This window comes from Histoplasma capsulatum, genomic scaffold, assembly GCF_000149585.1.
Source record: "Histoplasma capsulatum NAm1 scaffold_1 genomic scaffold, whole genome shotgun sequence".
Lineage (NCBI taxonomy): Eukaryota > Fungi > Ascomycota > Eurotiomycetes > Onygenales > Ajellomycetaceae > Histoplasma > Histoplasma mississippiense.
In genome coordinates, this window is record NW_001813982.1 from 5,605,619 (window position 1) to 5,620,098 (window position 14,480).

Sequence of the window (14,480 nt, forward strand, 5' to 3'; positions counted from 1 at the left end):
TGCAGTGTTTTGAACGTCTGATTTCCTGCAGAAACGTCACAGAGGAGCGGAAGGCGTGTTCCCAAATTCGACCTATGATGCGTTGACACACCCTTCGTACCGTAGTTTCTATCCTGGCCGTGTTGCAATTGTAAGAAGGTTATGGGCGAACCAAGGTTCCGATTTTGACTGCCTGGTATATTTGAGTTCAACGGTCAACACTGCCCAAAACCCTAACGGGATAAAGGAGGGTCTCTTGGAGGTTGTCTTGTCGAGCCAAATCTGCTCGGCGACTCGCCCGGGGCAGTCCGTTTGCAGCGGAGTTGTAGCGGTGATCGTTCTGCTGGGAATATCCTGTAGACTGATTAACATTTGCGGCGCTTGTTGAACGGTATATTGATAACGAAGAGCCGCCTCTGCGTGGAAAAGGCCGCGAGTAGACGCCGGCCGCCACTTGACGGGCGCCAGGGAGCAGTCAAACCTTGGTATGGATATGCTTATCTCTTCCAGTGCGCGGGGAACTCTTCGTATCGTGGAATGAATCTGGTTAACGAGGCTGGGTCATATCGTAACTGGCTCGAAGCAACCATTTGGCAATTCAAGCGTGTCCGTTAACCCACCACTGGCAATCCCGTAGCAGGTTCTATCTAAGAAGCCAGCGTCGTCGTCGTAGCGGAGAGCGTAGTGGTTTTGCGGATAAGAACTGGGGGCAAGCAAGTTTGGGGTATTGGGGTATTGGTGGGTTGGGGGGTTGGAGGGGTGGAGGAGGATGTCTTGGGAGGGGAAAATATCTAGCAACTGGAGTTCTTTCTTTAATCACGGACAACAAGCCTACGACAACTCCAATTGAGGGTAGGTACATGTGCCTTGGACAGGACACAGACAGCAAAACTTGAACACTGTCGGGATCGTCGCCAATTGACCGGTGCAGTGTGAGATTTTTGTATTCATATACGGAGAGAAAACAATGTCACCAGGATCTGCGAAAAGAGGCGGTACAGTTGATACAAAGAGCATTAGCCACCATGCAGCGATCCTGGGAATCTGCGGCGTCGGACTAGTTTTCCTTCTCTCAGAACTCACAGATCCTCTCCTGATGGGTTGAGATAAAGAGATTGAAACGATGGTAAGAAGCTCTTCCTGACTCGGCAATCAAAGCTCATACAACTAGTTAGGCGAACTGCGCGGATGGAATGGTATATCCTACGGCTTGCAAAAACAATTCAACAAAGAAGCGCTGTTTGTCAATCAACTCAAGCTCTCCAATGATTGCTGTTATGCCGTCGATCCGTGCTTAAAGGGCGAACAATCTATTTCCGATGCAGAATTTCGAGAAACAAGGGTGTCGTGCAGTTGGCAACAAAAATGAATGGCTACCTACTCGATGATTATCGGGGGAGAAATTGCATGCAGGAGATGACGGCTCCAAAGTGTCTGTTGGTCCAAGGCAAACGGTCGTCAAAAGATAGAGTCACTCCATACTGTCCATACTGCGCACATGTTGGCTCCCTAACTGGCCTGGCAACATGAATGAAGTTCAACGCTCCAGATCCCTGTTTATTGGGGCTTGAAAACATCGACGAAAAGGATCGGCCAGATGCAGGAAATCACATCTTATTGGGCGGATCACATCACATATCCCAGTGACGATGCGGCCCAGGGACGAGTGATATCAAAGCACAGGCTTTAGCTTGGAAATCGGAGCGGCCGCCACCATGAACGGTCCACCCTCTGGAATTCTTTGACTTAAAGAGCCATTCGAAGTTGAAGGGGGGGTGTATGTAGCGCTTGGTAGGTACTGTACTGTACGCTGGCTGGCATGTGAGTTACGTGAAAGCCGTAAGCACAATGTCCAGAGCCCAACACGGCGCCAATAAAATACGAATGACAATACGATGCAGGAAGCTTGAGGACAAACAGCATGCGCTCTTGTGTATCTTGACGACTTGAGTGCAAACACGGCTGCCTCTCTGGTTCATAATCAGCGTTCAGCAAATCCTGCAGAGTGCAGGCATGCAACGATTTTCAAATGTGATCTGTGGGAGTCATCATTATCATCATCATCGATTGTGTACTATGTACTATACTTCCAAAGTTCCAGACGGACTGCTTGAGCTGACTTGCATCAATGTTTCGAAGGATGCACAGCACCTTTGCAATTGACGCTCGTGAACAGTCCACGCACGGATCACGAATAATCGTCCTTTCCGGTCGGAGAAATCTTTTAAGCTTTACGCGGTTATCCAACTCAAGCCGTCGGACTTGGGACGAAAGGAGATGGCGCCTGTGAGCTGCTGGTTACTTTCGCGTGGTAATTTCAGATGGTCTTCGCTCTTGTGCTGGAGACCCACGTCGCGAAGTAACTCGGACCAAGGATATTAGTGCCTCCACCATACCAAATACTCAAGCCCAACAGGCAGGTTCAGGAAGCCGAAGGCACGGCGGAAACAGGTTTCGGAGCTTAAGCGTCGAACAGAATAACTTTGGCGGTTGCAGATCCCAAGATCAACAAAAAATGAATGTTTTCTAATTTCTTCGCCATTGTTAATTCGCGCCTCGCATCATCCCGTCTCCCAAATTCAATGTATACCAGAGCGAATCACAAATGAGCATGAAGTACTTTTTCAGATGTCAGCCTAAGGGCAGTCGGCACTTGGAAAAGAATGTCCATCGCAGCCAAATATTGGATTCAGAGCGATGGGGGTTGGTGAGGTGCAGGTTCTCGGAACAGCTTCAACACCTCGGGCAGGCTGGCTTGCACTTACTAGCGCCTTCAGCTAATCATCTCCACACAGCGGCTGTCTCCTTTGAGATTACCATTTAGAAGATGGCCAGTCAAACCTATCGGTGCATCAACAAACCTCCTATGGATCAGCCCAACAAACCCTGTGTTACCCACTTCTCAGAACGGGTTTTAGTTGACTTCCACTCTCTTGGCCTAAAACAAGTGCCGGGTACCTACAGCTACGAGGGGACTATGTATGTTCTGATTATTGGAAGCCTCTATGAACGGGAATCGTCTCCAATCACTATTACTCTTGTCTCTATCAATCATGTATTACGGAGGACCAAGTGTGGATGGAAGAAGAGAATATATTCTTGGACAAGACAGAGATGGGGCCGAAGATATAGCATGGGGTAGGGTAGTTGCAGCAACCACGCACAAACCCACTTCAATAATTTGTTCCTCGGATCTTGGTGAGGCTTGATGGTTTTATATCCCAAAGGCTACCTACCATGCTTTTTCGTTTTCTTTTTTTTTCTTTTTCAGCTTTGACCTACCTCATGAAGTCATTAACATTCCTAGAACAATTCTCGATGAGATTTCAATTGATACTCCCGGTTTTAGTCACAAGATCGTGTAATAAAACGGGCCCATTGTTGCTCAATACAAGCTGTGAAACTCACCACCATCCCTCCTTGAATCCACCGGATGTCGATTTCGGAATCAGGCCCAAACCGCTAAGCAATGTCGAAAGGAAACTCATTTTAGAGTCGTGATATAATTTCGAAAATTTTGTTAGCTCCTCAAACGTCTCCGTTACCACTGCTGCGAACGAGATATCTACACTTATTAAGGGCTGATCGTCGACCCATGGCTAGTTACATAATTAAGGATGTTTCTATCTTCTGTGAATCCATGGATCCTTCGCAACTGACAGGTCCTTCCCAACCTTGGGATCGACCCGCAACACTTGCAGATTTGCAACCAGACCTGAAGACCTATTAGTACTATCATGGGACATAGTTAATCGATAAAGCAACATTGTCATTACCCAAATTATCTGATTTCCAAATATCAAGTCGACAGCTTCCTGCTAGAAGAGATGCATATTCAAACCCGAGCACTCTCAGTCTCAGAACAAGTACGCGATTCCCAATTTTCCATCTGGGGACCCGACCCGCTCGTCCGGCGAACTTTGTGCCCAAAAATTTACGAGATCGAATACTGGCCGGCCCCCATCTGTATTGCACCAGTATCATCTCTTCTTCCATCAAGCTTTTGCCAGGCGATTATTTACATTGCCTGCGAGCAAATGCTCCTCTATGGACCAAGCTGTCTTAAATATTTCATCACTGAGCATACTGTACTAGGTCATCAGTATTGACAACCCCACAACAATCATGGTACTTTTTGTAGCAGAAAAGTAGGGGGGCTACCTTGGGGAATCTACCAATATCATACATATTACCCCTCTCTGCCCGATTTTCGTGAAGAGAAGCATTGTTAAAGAAATCAAAATCAATTGACCAATACAAAGCAATGGATGACAAACGAAAGCTATTAATAAAAGCACAATTTCCCTAACACTGGCAGTCCTTTTGCTTCTTCTCTCTTGTGCCCTTCATAATTGTTTACCTTTGTTACTTTCCAGCCGAGGCCAACCAGGGGGTGCGCATCCACCCACTAAATTTAAAACCATAATTGAGTTAAAATTTAGCGCACACACCCCAGGCCCTCTGTGGAGCTCGCCGTCATCTTGACCAGCCTTGCTTTTAAGCTCCTTCAAAGGGAAAATTAGCAGTCTAGAACCATGGCTCAAATGCTGAGGTTGACAAACGAGCTGTGGACTTCCGAGATGATAATAACTAATAATAATAATACAGCCCGAAGGTTTTTGAGATGAATTTTGAGGCACGACATGGTCCTATAATTATAATAGCCTTTTTCACAATCCTAGAATGAAACCTATCATCGTGTAAGACGCCAACGTTTAATCCCACCATATCAGACAAAGAAAATGCAATGGCATTGGCCGCTTACTGGCACGCTAAATACTTCTGGTTGGCACAAATATTAACAGGAGAAGAGGGGGAGAGTACTGAGTAAATTGAGCAGATTTACAGAGAGAAAATACTTGTGTTCCCATTACCTGATCGCTTGTATGTACTGTACGATAAAGAGAGATCGGAATTTACGAAACATTTACTAAAGATGGAGGCGGCATTTCTTTCCGCGAAATCGAGGCCAAAATTACCGAGAGTAAAAAAAAAAAAAAAAAAAAAGAGGCACAAAGAGAAAAAAAAAATTCATGACTAGACTGGGGTTCGATCCCAGGACCTTATCGGCACATGTCGGCGATGAGTCAACGTCGCTTGCGCGAGTCGGCCGATTATGTGAGCGATACGTGATAACCAACTACACCATCCAGCCATTTTTGATAGCACTTGAGCCGGACAAAAAGGTTTTTTTCCATGCTGGGTTTCTATAACCATCACCATCACCACGGAAAGGAGTAGTAACGACCACGCAGTGTGGCTGTTTTTTATGAAACTAATTTTTATAAGGTCTGGCTAGACATTTAGCTAGCGGGGTGTGAGGTGAAGGAGGCAATGAGATCCCACAGTCCAACTTATTCCGCGATGGCGCAGGCACTATTCAAAAGCATATACAACTTCTCATCTCCAAAAAACCTGCTTCACAGATCTTGGAACAAAACGTAAAACCAAATCTTAACCCCTCCTCCCACCATCATCAAGGGCCATACATGCACCTCGTCTTAATCAAGGTGGCAGGATGATAATAGTAAATTCATCAGAATGTTTCATTTATGGGGAGGGGGTACTTGCACTCGCATAGAGATGGGACTTTTTAGCGTTGGAGAGAAACTTCTGCGATTGGTACCCTGCGTATCGCACGGACATAAGGAAGACGCAGGCATGAACCCTGGTACCCTGGAGAATGTTGGTAGCTCTGGACGCAGGTACGAGAAGTTAGAATTGTGAACAATGCTCGGTAACATTACCACCCTAGGTGTGGGGTCCAACTATTTGCTATTTATTGTTTTATTAACAGAACGCGTATTAAGTACACAGAGTTGGGTTTGCGTGTACCTGGAGGGCAAAAAATTCAAGAAAAGCAGCGAGCCAAAATGGTATCAGGGCCGAAATTACCCCACGAACCAAAATATCCATAATAATAAAGTACAAGAGGACAATGAGATATGAGTCTGTTACAAGATATGGGTAGAAAAAGGGGGGAAAAAATTATCAAAGATGCATAAGAGAAGAAGGTCGGGTCAAGTTTTAGTTTGTAGGCAGAAGAGAGATGGGGCCGCACCGGGGCCAATCTAACAAACATAGAACGCCATTGAATGATTTTTACGTGCAACAACCCGGGGGATGGAAAAAATAAAAATAAAAAAAAAAAAAAAAAAGGAAGTGTATGTCAGAAGATAGCCGGGCATGGAATCAAGAAAAGAAGGAAGAAAACTGTGGTATAATAAACGACATGAAATGAAATATCGTCGAGCATGCCCATAAATAGCCTCCAAATGAACCAACGTAAAACTCCGTATCGTACCTTACCACAAGAAAACAGAGGGAATGGTGGAAACACCCCCAGCCCCTATTGTAACATTCGAAAAGATTAGATATCTCGCCGGTCCGTGTAGATAGAAAGTCGCCATTGTTGACGAGGGAGGAGACATGTAGCAATCAACATGTCAAAAGACATTTTCAAGTATGTTCATCAATGCCATCTATCGACTGGTGATTTTCAGGCCCCTGGATAGCTTCCTGGGACCTTTCATGGTCCACGATATCCAAATCTGTGGCTTGGTGCTTGTTGACTTTGTTGTCTCCAGATGGCGGGACGGCGCAAGCAGCTTTGTCGACATTTGTGTTGCCATTCTCAAGTGCGCCAGTAGCTCTGCCATTATTGCTTGCAGCGGCGTGCGACTCAGGTGTAGCATTGGCGCCAATCTCCGTATTGGCTGCCTCCACCTCAGTAGATTGAAGTGTCGGACTTTCCAACTGTTCAAGTTCGGCACCCTCCCTGCTCTCAATACCGTCACCCATTACTTCATCAGCATCATTGGGGTCAAGGAACCTACTACTTCGCCCTCTTCGGAGACCAATTGTTCTGCTAGAAGGGGTCGGAGTACCCATAACTTGGCTGGCCGTTCGCTTTGGAGTACTGCGGCCACTTGTTCGTGCCGTAGTGGGAGCAGTGGTTGTAGTCGTGCGTCCTCTGAACTTATTAGCACGAGTTGAGCCGAAGGGGCGACCAGGTCGACGTTTGGTAATCGTTCCTGGGATCGGGGGGAATATTTCGAACCGCGTGGGTGGAATGCCGGCTGCTGGGTTTTGCATCATGGAGGACACTGACGGGGTCCTGACACCATTGGCTTGCCTCAATGAGGCACCATCAAAAGGCATCACACTCATTGATGGCGGGCCAGGGGGATCAAATGGAGGTGATAGAGATCTGGCGTGACTGTGTCCGTTGACGAATCCATCTTGCATGCTACTTGTATCGCCATTCATATTTTCTACCCGGTTGGTATACACATTGCTATCTCCGTTGCCTTCTATGTCGTCGTCCGCATCGGGCTCATCACGCGGAGCAACAGTATGTAATGGTGCCCGGTCATAATGTGACTGATTGCTGCGACCCATAACATAAGGAGTCCAGACAAGAGCATTTGGATTGAGTCGTATATAATTTTTCTTCTCCCAATTTCGAATATACTCTTCAAAATAGGCGTAATTTAGTCGCAGGGCATATGTTTTGGTCTGGGGATCCCGGACGAGAGCCCGCAGTCCTTCCAAGCCTGACACGATATCATCCGCTGTCATGCCAGTGCGCTCTGAAAGCTCGGCAATACTCACAGGAGATTTCTGATTTCGCAGCTGGTATGACAAGACGAGACGCCAGTAATTGCGGTATGATACTAGACCCAGATCTGACAACGGTTTTTCTGGCGACCCTGTTTTTCGTTCCACCCTCGTTAGGAGATAGGAGAAATCTATCAGGAGGTTCCCGTAGCCTTTCCGTTGATGAATGGGGAGTGTTAAGATGCATGACACATTATTGGATGAGCTGGGCCTTTTCTCCTTGCTAAAGTAGCCAACGAAGTGGCAACCTAACTCATCATATTCTGTCATGACATAGAAAAGAAACGGTTCGACATCGTAGTAGAGCGTTTTGGATCCTAGGAATAATTTCGCAAGCAAGCAAAGGTTTTGGCAGTATACTGGATTCTTGCGACCATCGACTTCGAAAACTGAAACTGACCCATCTCGGTATATTTCGTCTCCGGGAGGATGTTTCGCTGGACATTTCAGTTTGTGACGCCAGGCAACAAAATCCGAATTCATATATTTGAGACAGAATTCGCAAATGTAGAGCACTCTGTTTCTACTGTATTCTTCTGGATAAGGCGCAGCATACCACGTTTCAATCTCATAGCCACCAAAGCTAATGTACTTTATTTTGCTTGGTGGCCCGGAGATTTTTGCACGTGGTGCGGATTCTCCAGGATGATCAGCAGCAGCCGCCATTTTCTGTCTCCATTCTTCTTCGGCTTTCTGGCGAGCGGCCTCGAACTTCTCCCGATCTGCAGCAAGAGGGAGTGTTCTTGAAGTGTCAGCATCAGCTTCCGATAATATTCCACCGTAGGGCTTCGATTTGAGCTCATCGTTTTCTCGATCGTGGAAGGCGTAAAATGGAGCGCTGTATGCTGAGGGGGCGATGGGTTGAAAAGGAATTTGGGGAGATTCAACCACTGGAGGTGGTTTTGGCGGCCTCCGTCTCGAGATTTGCTTTTGCCGTGAGTTCAAAATTCTATTTAATTTCGTACTGTTTAGGTGAAATGAAAGAATAATCTTTCCTGCCTGACGTTGAACAATGTTACAGAGGGCCTTTTCAGTTTTCCGCGTTCTTCGTGGTCTTGACTGGCGGCTAGTAACATTGTTCTCGGTGGAATGTTCGATCAGTGCTTGTGCTGTTTTCATATTCCTAGGTAAGGGAGTGGGAATCATCCCCTCGAATCTAGCGGGAATTTTCTTTTGTCGTTTTTGAGTAACCATATTCCCTTCTGGACCCTCGTCGGATGCCCTCCGCTTCCGAAGTGACCTAGAGCCATCCAATGGATCATCATCGACAATTAACGAACTGAAAATAGAGTGGGACTCTGGGCCTAACGCTTCGCTATGAGCGGGCAGTAGATCGATTGCAATGTTTGATGTGCCTGATCTCCGCCGGGATGGAGTCCTTTCGTGTTTATCAGGCTCTAGCTTGTTGTTAACACAACTAGGGCATCTCCAATTTTCAGCAGCTAATAAATTGACGAGTTAGTTAGCCTTGTCTAGGAATTTAAGAAAGCGGGAATGACAAGTGATATGGAAAAATACCTTCTTCGCTATTTAAAGTTCCCCGTTCTCGCGCACATTGGCGATGGCCTAAGGACCAATTGATTAGACTCAACTCCACAATTCCGTCAGGGAACGAGCCAAGCATTTTAAAACTCATCAAAACTTACAATGATCACCACAAACGGCACATGATAAATATTCCTCGAACTCTTCACTAGGATCGTGTTCTTCATCTTGTCCACAGACTCTATATGTAATTAGCGACTATTTCGTTTGTTCATATGTACTGTTTGAAAACTTACATGCAATTGTTGGGATTTAACGCATCTGCGTCTGCATCTTCTCCGTCGTTGCTTTCGGCCTCCCATTCTTCATCTACTTCCGACTCTTCAGATGACTCGCCATCAGAGCCTGCCTTGACATCGCTGGATTCGTTTTCGAATTCAACATCCGGGTCGTCAATATCGTCGTCCTCATCATCGCTATCGGATTTAGCATTGCCATCTGGGAACTTCACAGCTCCGATGGCCTCGGTCTCCTCGTCTGCATCAGCATCCGCATCCTCATCCTCATCCACATCAGCAACATCATCCCTATGGTTCGTCTCAGGTTTATGGACCTCCCCAACACCACCCCCGTCATTCTCTTCTCGTTCACTAGCTTCAATTATCTCGTCGCCATTTCCAATCGTTAGAGGGGTACCGATATTCTCTTGTGGTATTACAGTCGCTGATTGTGTGAGGGTTGGATACAATTCATCATCTTCATCGCCTTCAGCATCTTGGTCACTATCTACCAGTTCTGGCTGTCGATCGATGCTGGTATTTCCGTAAGTGGCCGGCACAGTCGCCGCCATGGTATAAGCTACTGCAGTCGCCAGATTGACGATGCGCCTAGACCATTGGGCCACTCTGCTCGGGTTGGCAGATGACTGCACAGCTTGTTCCTTTATATATCGTTCGGGGGAGATGTGAGGTTCGCCTTGGCAGGTGCTTGTACCCCAAGGGTTGGAGATGCGGACGTCTGCAGCAACACTGTAGGGTAGAATCAGCGAAAAGCTATAAGCTACCAGTTTGCGCAAAAACAACCATGCGACCGAGGATATATGTCGTTAAATTAAAGTAGCTAAAAATCAACGCAAAGTCTTTGTTAGTTGAAGTTTCATGGGGTAGGATGGGGATTGTCAAGAAAACGCGCTGGGAACAGGGGAGAGAGAACATTAAAGAAAAGGCCCCCAGGAAAACTTACGGCAACTACCGGACGGACGCGTAAATTACAACTGGCTCATCCCTTCAGTCTGCTTTCTCACCAGCTGATGCTTTTTCTACACAAAGCCCCCTCCTGGCTGGAGTGCGGTCTGGGTTGATGAATGTTGCTTACTCACCGAACGCCAAGATAGTAGAACGCTAAACTCCATCTGGCAACGGCCAAACCCGTCGTCAATTCATCGCAACCATCTTCTCAATTCCGCGTGTCTCTGTGCAATTGCAGCTTCTTTAGAGGAGCTAGGCTTGAGGTATCATTGGCTGTCGTCTTGAAGTGTATTCTACAATTATGGGCGTTCCGTTCGAGGCCCTTCTCCCTTATGGGATTATCATGGTGGTATGTACCCTACCGGCTTTGCCTGGAAGACGGATGCTCACCTCTCAACCATTAGATGTTCGGTGTCACTGGGGTCGGGCTGTCGACGGTGAAGTACTATTCGAATGGAAGAAAAAACCCAAGACGGGCTATTGATATGTGGGATAAGGTATGCATTTTTTTGTCGAGCTCCATTGATTGGATAATCCGCTGACCTTTGAACAGCAAAGTACGTATTCGCACATTGGCGGCCGGATATCGAAGACTGACATTATTTAGTGATGGAACGGGATCGACGGATCACGGGAATATTTAGAGGGCAAAATAATGGCCATGAGGCGCCAGCAGGATTCGAGGTTAACAACCCATGGAAGGTAAGGGCTAGATGCTATGTTTGATCCTCATCTACGAGTTACAAAGCTGATTTGATGACTAGACGGAGAGACGATTTTACTAAAACATTCTTTTTTCCCCTTTATACTCTGTCATAGCTACACTTACTTTGCAACTTTGCGAGATCAAAGGAAGAAAAACAGCTGTATTCCTACAATTGAACAGGAGAATTGGCTGCATGGTTTAGACTTGTTTATATTGACGTCTGAATTTCTGCCACCCCACCCTTGATTCCCCGAATCTCCATTGGATGGAGATGTACATTAAACCATTTCCCCAATGCAGAAACTCTATCCGCTTCAGAATTTAGAGTCGCGATCTTTTCTAGATTACCATTGATATTTTGTTTCATATCAACTCCTGTTAGCGCCAAGGTCCCAATGATATCATCCTCCGTTTCATTCAAAAGAAATTTGGTGCAGATAAATTTCTGCTTAAATGTGCTAGTGGGGTGTCGGCTTGTCCAGAAGTTCAGGATCTCGTAGTCTTGTGGCAGGAATTCGACTTCGTAGAAGCAATAGGCGTCCCTCCAGTCGCTTTCTGGCTTTGGTTTGGTTTGGTACATCCACAGTCGCTGGCTCCGGTCCACATTTGGGCTGATATTATCTTTTATCATCCTCATCTGCGCGGGAGCAAAGGACGTGACGGGTTTATCCTCCTCCAACAACAGAGGACGGGTGGGGCCATTCGGACCAAATCCAACATCCACCTATGCCGCAGCCATTCAGCGATGTCCTGCAGAAAGATTTCAGACACAGAGGAGCAGGGCTTACGATGTACTTATTCCTGTTGAGAGTTACCACCAGTATCATGTGGCCCCTGCGGGTACCAGTCAGCTTCCTGTATCGCCATACAATGACCCTGGCATATTTTCTGGCAGTTTCTTCCGGCTGCTCCTTTTCGTCTCTGCTATCTCAAGGAGTCTTCCTCTATGTATCGGAGTTCCTCACCATCCATGAAATTGACCCGCCCTGGCAGGCGAATCATAAGATTTGCTCACTCTCCCTGCGGTAGTATAAAACTGATATCCCAGCGACCGTATCACTATGGCCAGGAGGCCGGTGTTTTCCAAGCAATAGCCACCCAGGCCGCGCTCGATAAGTTTATGAAACAGGTAGTCAGGGTCCAGGGAGATGGTTTGGTGCTGCGAGTAATGCAACACCACATTGGAAAACGGTACGGCCGCGAGCTGTCGTTGTTGGAGCATGGTCAATGCCTTCAGTGGATCTTTCTGGACAAGAGCCTCCAGCTCAACCAACTTGGTCATGCCTTGGTCAGGAGGGCAGCCGAAGGTAAAACTGATGTATTTGGCGAGTTGTTCGCAAGTATAAGTAGGGAGCTGAGAAGCCATGTTATACCGATGAATTAAATCCCGCAGGCCCAATAATAAGTCGTCGGCCTTCTTCTCAGTAAATTATTTGAGCATATGAATGTTTAATTGAAAATCGCCGCCAACCGAGATTTCAATATCGCGGGGCATTTTTCACTCTAATAACTAGTTACTTAGTTACAAAACTAGCACTAGCCCAACATGCTTCAGAGTGTTCTCGTATTCTGGTTTGCCATAGAATACTTTCGGATGCTTGGTCGAGCAGGCACTTTTAGAACGCAAAGGCGACCAGAACCTCCATTAGGAATTTTTGGAGATTTATTCTTACAGAACTTGACACAGTGTCGTTGGCAATTCAGGAAAATAGCCTTGGGGTCGTTACTAAACAGTGGATACTAGCAATTAACAAGCTGCCCCCTGTGGAAGTCTTCAACTTTTGATCAAACGCATCAAGAACACCGATTGCATCCTATGACACAGTCCGGAGTACACTAACTTAGATGCTCGGCAGTTTCCTTTCCACAAAACCCCTCCCGTCAGATCTCGGCAGTTTAAGTAGTTCGATTCCGTTAAGTGGAGGTTTGCCTTTGCTTCGGCCAACATCATAAAATACCCCACTATGTCCCCGAGAAAAACGAAACGGGTAGCAAGTTTCGACTCCAGTCCATATCGGCATAGCAATAAGACCTTCCCACGGCCACATAGAATTTGCTCCCAAATTATCCCTGGCTTGAATACTAGTAGTCACGATATCAACCTATCATCTTCCGCCGTGCCGCGCAGTATGACATCAAGATCGCTCGAGGCGAAGCTAAATATTCTGCAGGGGTATTCTGTTTGCGATGTGCGTCATTTCGTTTCTCCCTAATCGAACAAGATATATCGGGTGCAGATTGTGCAGCAATTGAATCTCACATCTATCCGCAGGTCTCAGATGCTCTTCTGAAAATCCAAAAAGTTCCAGGAAGCGAAACTGCCCGCGCTGGTTTTCTTGCTGATATTGGTGAGCCTGCCTACACATGCCTCCAGTGACCTTGGAAGAAGAAGATATCGGGGTGTATCAAATGCATTCCCGTTTTCTTTTAAATAATGCAGCAAGCATTATCCTTGATCAACCCAAATTGGGAGAATAGAAAGCTCCCTAGGTGATATACATACATCAGAATGGATGAATTAATAAAACCGTAAAAAAAAAAAAAAAAATTAATAAATAAAAAAGTCCCATTCTCCCCATCCCAAATCAACCTAGAAAACGAACCAAAAGCAATCGGCCCCGCGTCAACGTTCAAATTCATACCGAAAAATGATCCTCTCCCGGAAGATACGTCGCCATCAAAGGATCATACCATCCCGCCCGGCCACCATTGGGTGGACTGCGCACAGCCGGGGACTGTCGTCTTCATCGAGCAGCCAGCCGGCCAGTTTTGTGCCAGCGTTGGTGGCATAATGGCTGCGCGAATGAAGGTCCTAGGAGTGAAAGGGGTAGTTGTGGATGGCCGAGTGCGGGATTTGGCTGAGTTGCGGAGTACACAGCTACAAGTCAGTGCGAAAAGGAGAAGTCTTGACTTTGAAATCTCTTTCCTTTCCTTTAATTTTTTCTATTTTTTTATTTTTTTATTATTGGAGATTCATCTCCATATATTTAAGGCAACCTTAATCATAAAAGCATATGGACGCCGCTAATAGCAAACCAAAATAGATCTGGGCTCGAGCTACATCCACCGTTGGCACGAGTGCAGAAGCCAAACCAGGTGCTCGAAACGTGCCGGTGAAGATAGGTGGAGTGACTGTTTCTCCGGTAAGAAAAAATATATTTTCACCCCTCCTTCCGGAAAACTGTAATAGTCATAAATTAAATCGTAATAATCCCCCCCAGTCCCACCCTAGCTAATACCTTCCAAATCTCCAAATCTCCAGGGCGATATTGCGTTTTGTGACCCTCTTGAAGGGGCTGCGGTTATTCCCGCTGAACTTCTCGACGAAGTCCTGGCTTTAGTGCCCAAACTTGCCGCCGCGGATGAGAAGGTCAAGGAAGATGTATTGAGCGGGGCAAGCGTCTTCGATTCCTTTAATAAGCATCGCAGCATTTAATGGAATT

At 46.5% G+C, this 14,480-nt stretch overlaps 5 protein-coding genes and 1 non-coding gene across 6 annotated transcripts; 2 read left to right on the top strand and 4 right to left on the bottom strand.

The window, feature by feature from the left end:
• Positions 1 to 2,210: 2,210 nt before the first annotated feature.
• On the bottom strand, positions 2,211 to 4,624 carry HCAG_01591 (predicted protein; the record flags this gene model as incomplete). The annotated part of the gene is made up of 10 exons (XM_001544494.1): positions 2,211 to 2,318; positions 2,376 to 2,505; positions 2,841 to 2,865; positions 3,144 to 3,207; positions 3,388 to 3,441; positions 3,640 to 3,702; positions 4,002 to 4,040; positions 4,340 to 4,387; positions 4,431 to 4,484; positions 4,586 to 4,624. The coding sequence occupies 10 exons, from the start codon at positions 4,622 to 4,624 to the stop codon at positions 2,211 to 2,213; spliced, it is 624 nt and encodes a 207-aa protein (XP_001544544.1).
• Positions 4,625 to 5,013: 389 nt separating this feature from the next.
• On the bottom strand, positions 5,014 to 5,134 carry HCAG_09389. Its single transcript has one exon. It is a non-coding gene; the product is annotated as a tRNA-Val (tRNA).
• A 1,304-nt stretch (positions 5,135 to 6,438) lies between these two features.
• On the bottom strand, positions 6,439 to 9,934 carry HCAG_01592 (hypothetical protein; the record flags this gene model as incomplete). Its single annotated transcript, XM_001544495.1, has 3 exons — positions 6,439 to 9,041; positions 9,246 to 9,325; positions 9,381 to 9,934. The coding sequence occupies 3 exons, from the start codon at positions 9,932 to 9,934 to the stop codon at positions 6,439 to 6,441; spliced, it is 3,237 nt and encodes a 1,078-aa protein (XP_001544545.1).
• A 698-nt stretch (positions 9,935 to 10,632) lies between these two features.
• HCAG_01593 (conserved hypothetical protein) lies at positions 10,633 to 11,116 on the top strand (the record flags this gene model as incomplete). The annotated part of the gene is made up of 5 exons (XM_001544496.1): positions 10,633 to 10,680; positions 10,736 to 10,828; positions 10,885 to 10,888; positions 10,939 to 11,033; positions 11,096 to 11,116. 5 exons carry the CDS (start codon positions 10,633 to 10,635, stop codon positions 11,114 to 11,116), a joined length of 261 nt encoding a protein of 86 aa, XP_001544546.1.
• A 716-nt stretch (positions 11,117 to 11,832) lies between these two features.
• Positions 11,833 to 12,403, bottom strand: HCAG_01594 (predicted protein; the record flags this gene model as incomplete). The annotated part of the gene is made up of 2 exons (XM_001544497.1): positions 11,833 to 11,892; positions 12,053 to 12,403. The coding sequence occupies 2 exons, from the start codon at positions 12,401 to 12,403 to the stop codon at positions 11,833 to 11,835; spliced, it is 411 nt and encodes a 136-aa protein (XP_001544547.1).
• Positions 12,404 to 13,166: 763 nt separating this feature from the next.
• Positions 13,167 to 14,473, top strand: HCAG_01595 (predicted protein; the record flags this gene model as incomplete). Its single annotated transcript, XM_001544498.1, has 5 exons — positions 13,167 to 13,226; positions 13,310 to 13,385; positions 13,602 to 13,921; positions 14,082 to 14,180; positions 14,300 to 14,473. The coding sequence occupies 5 exons, from the start codon at positions 13,167 to 13,169 to the stop codon at positions 14,471 to 14,473; spliced, it is 729 nt and encodes a 242-aa protein (XP_001544548.1).
• Between the last annotated feature and the right edge of the window lie 7 nt (positions 14,474 to 14,480).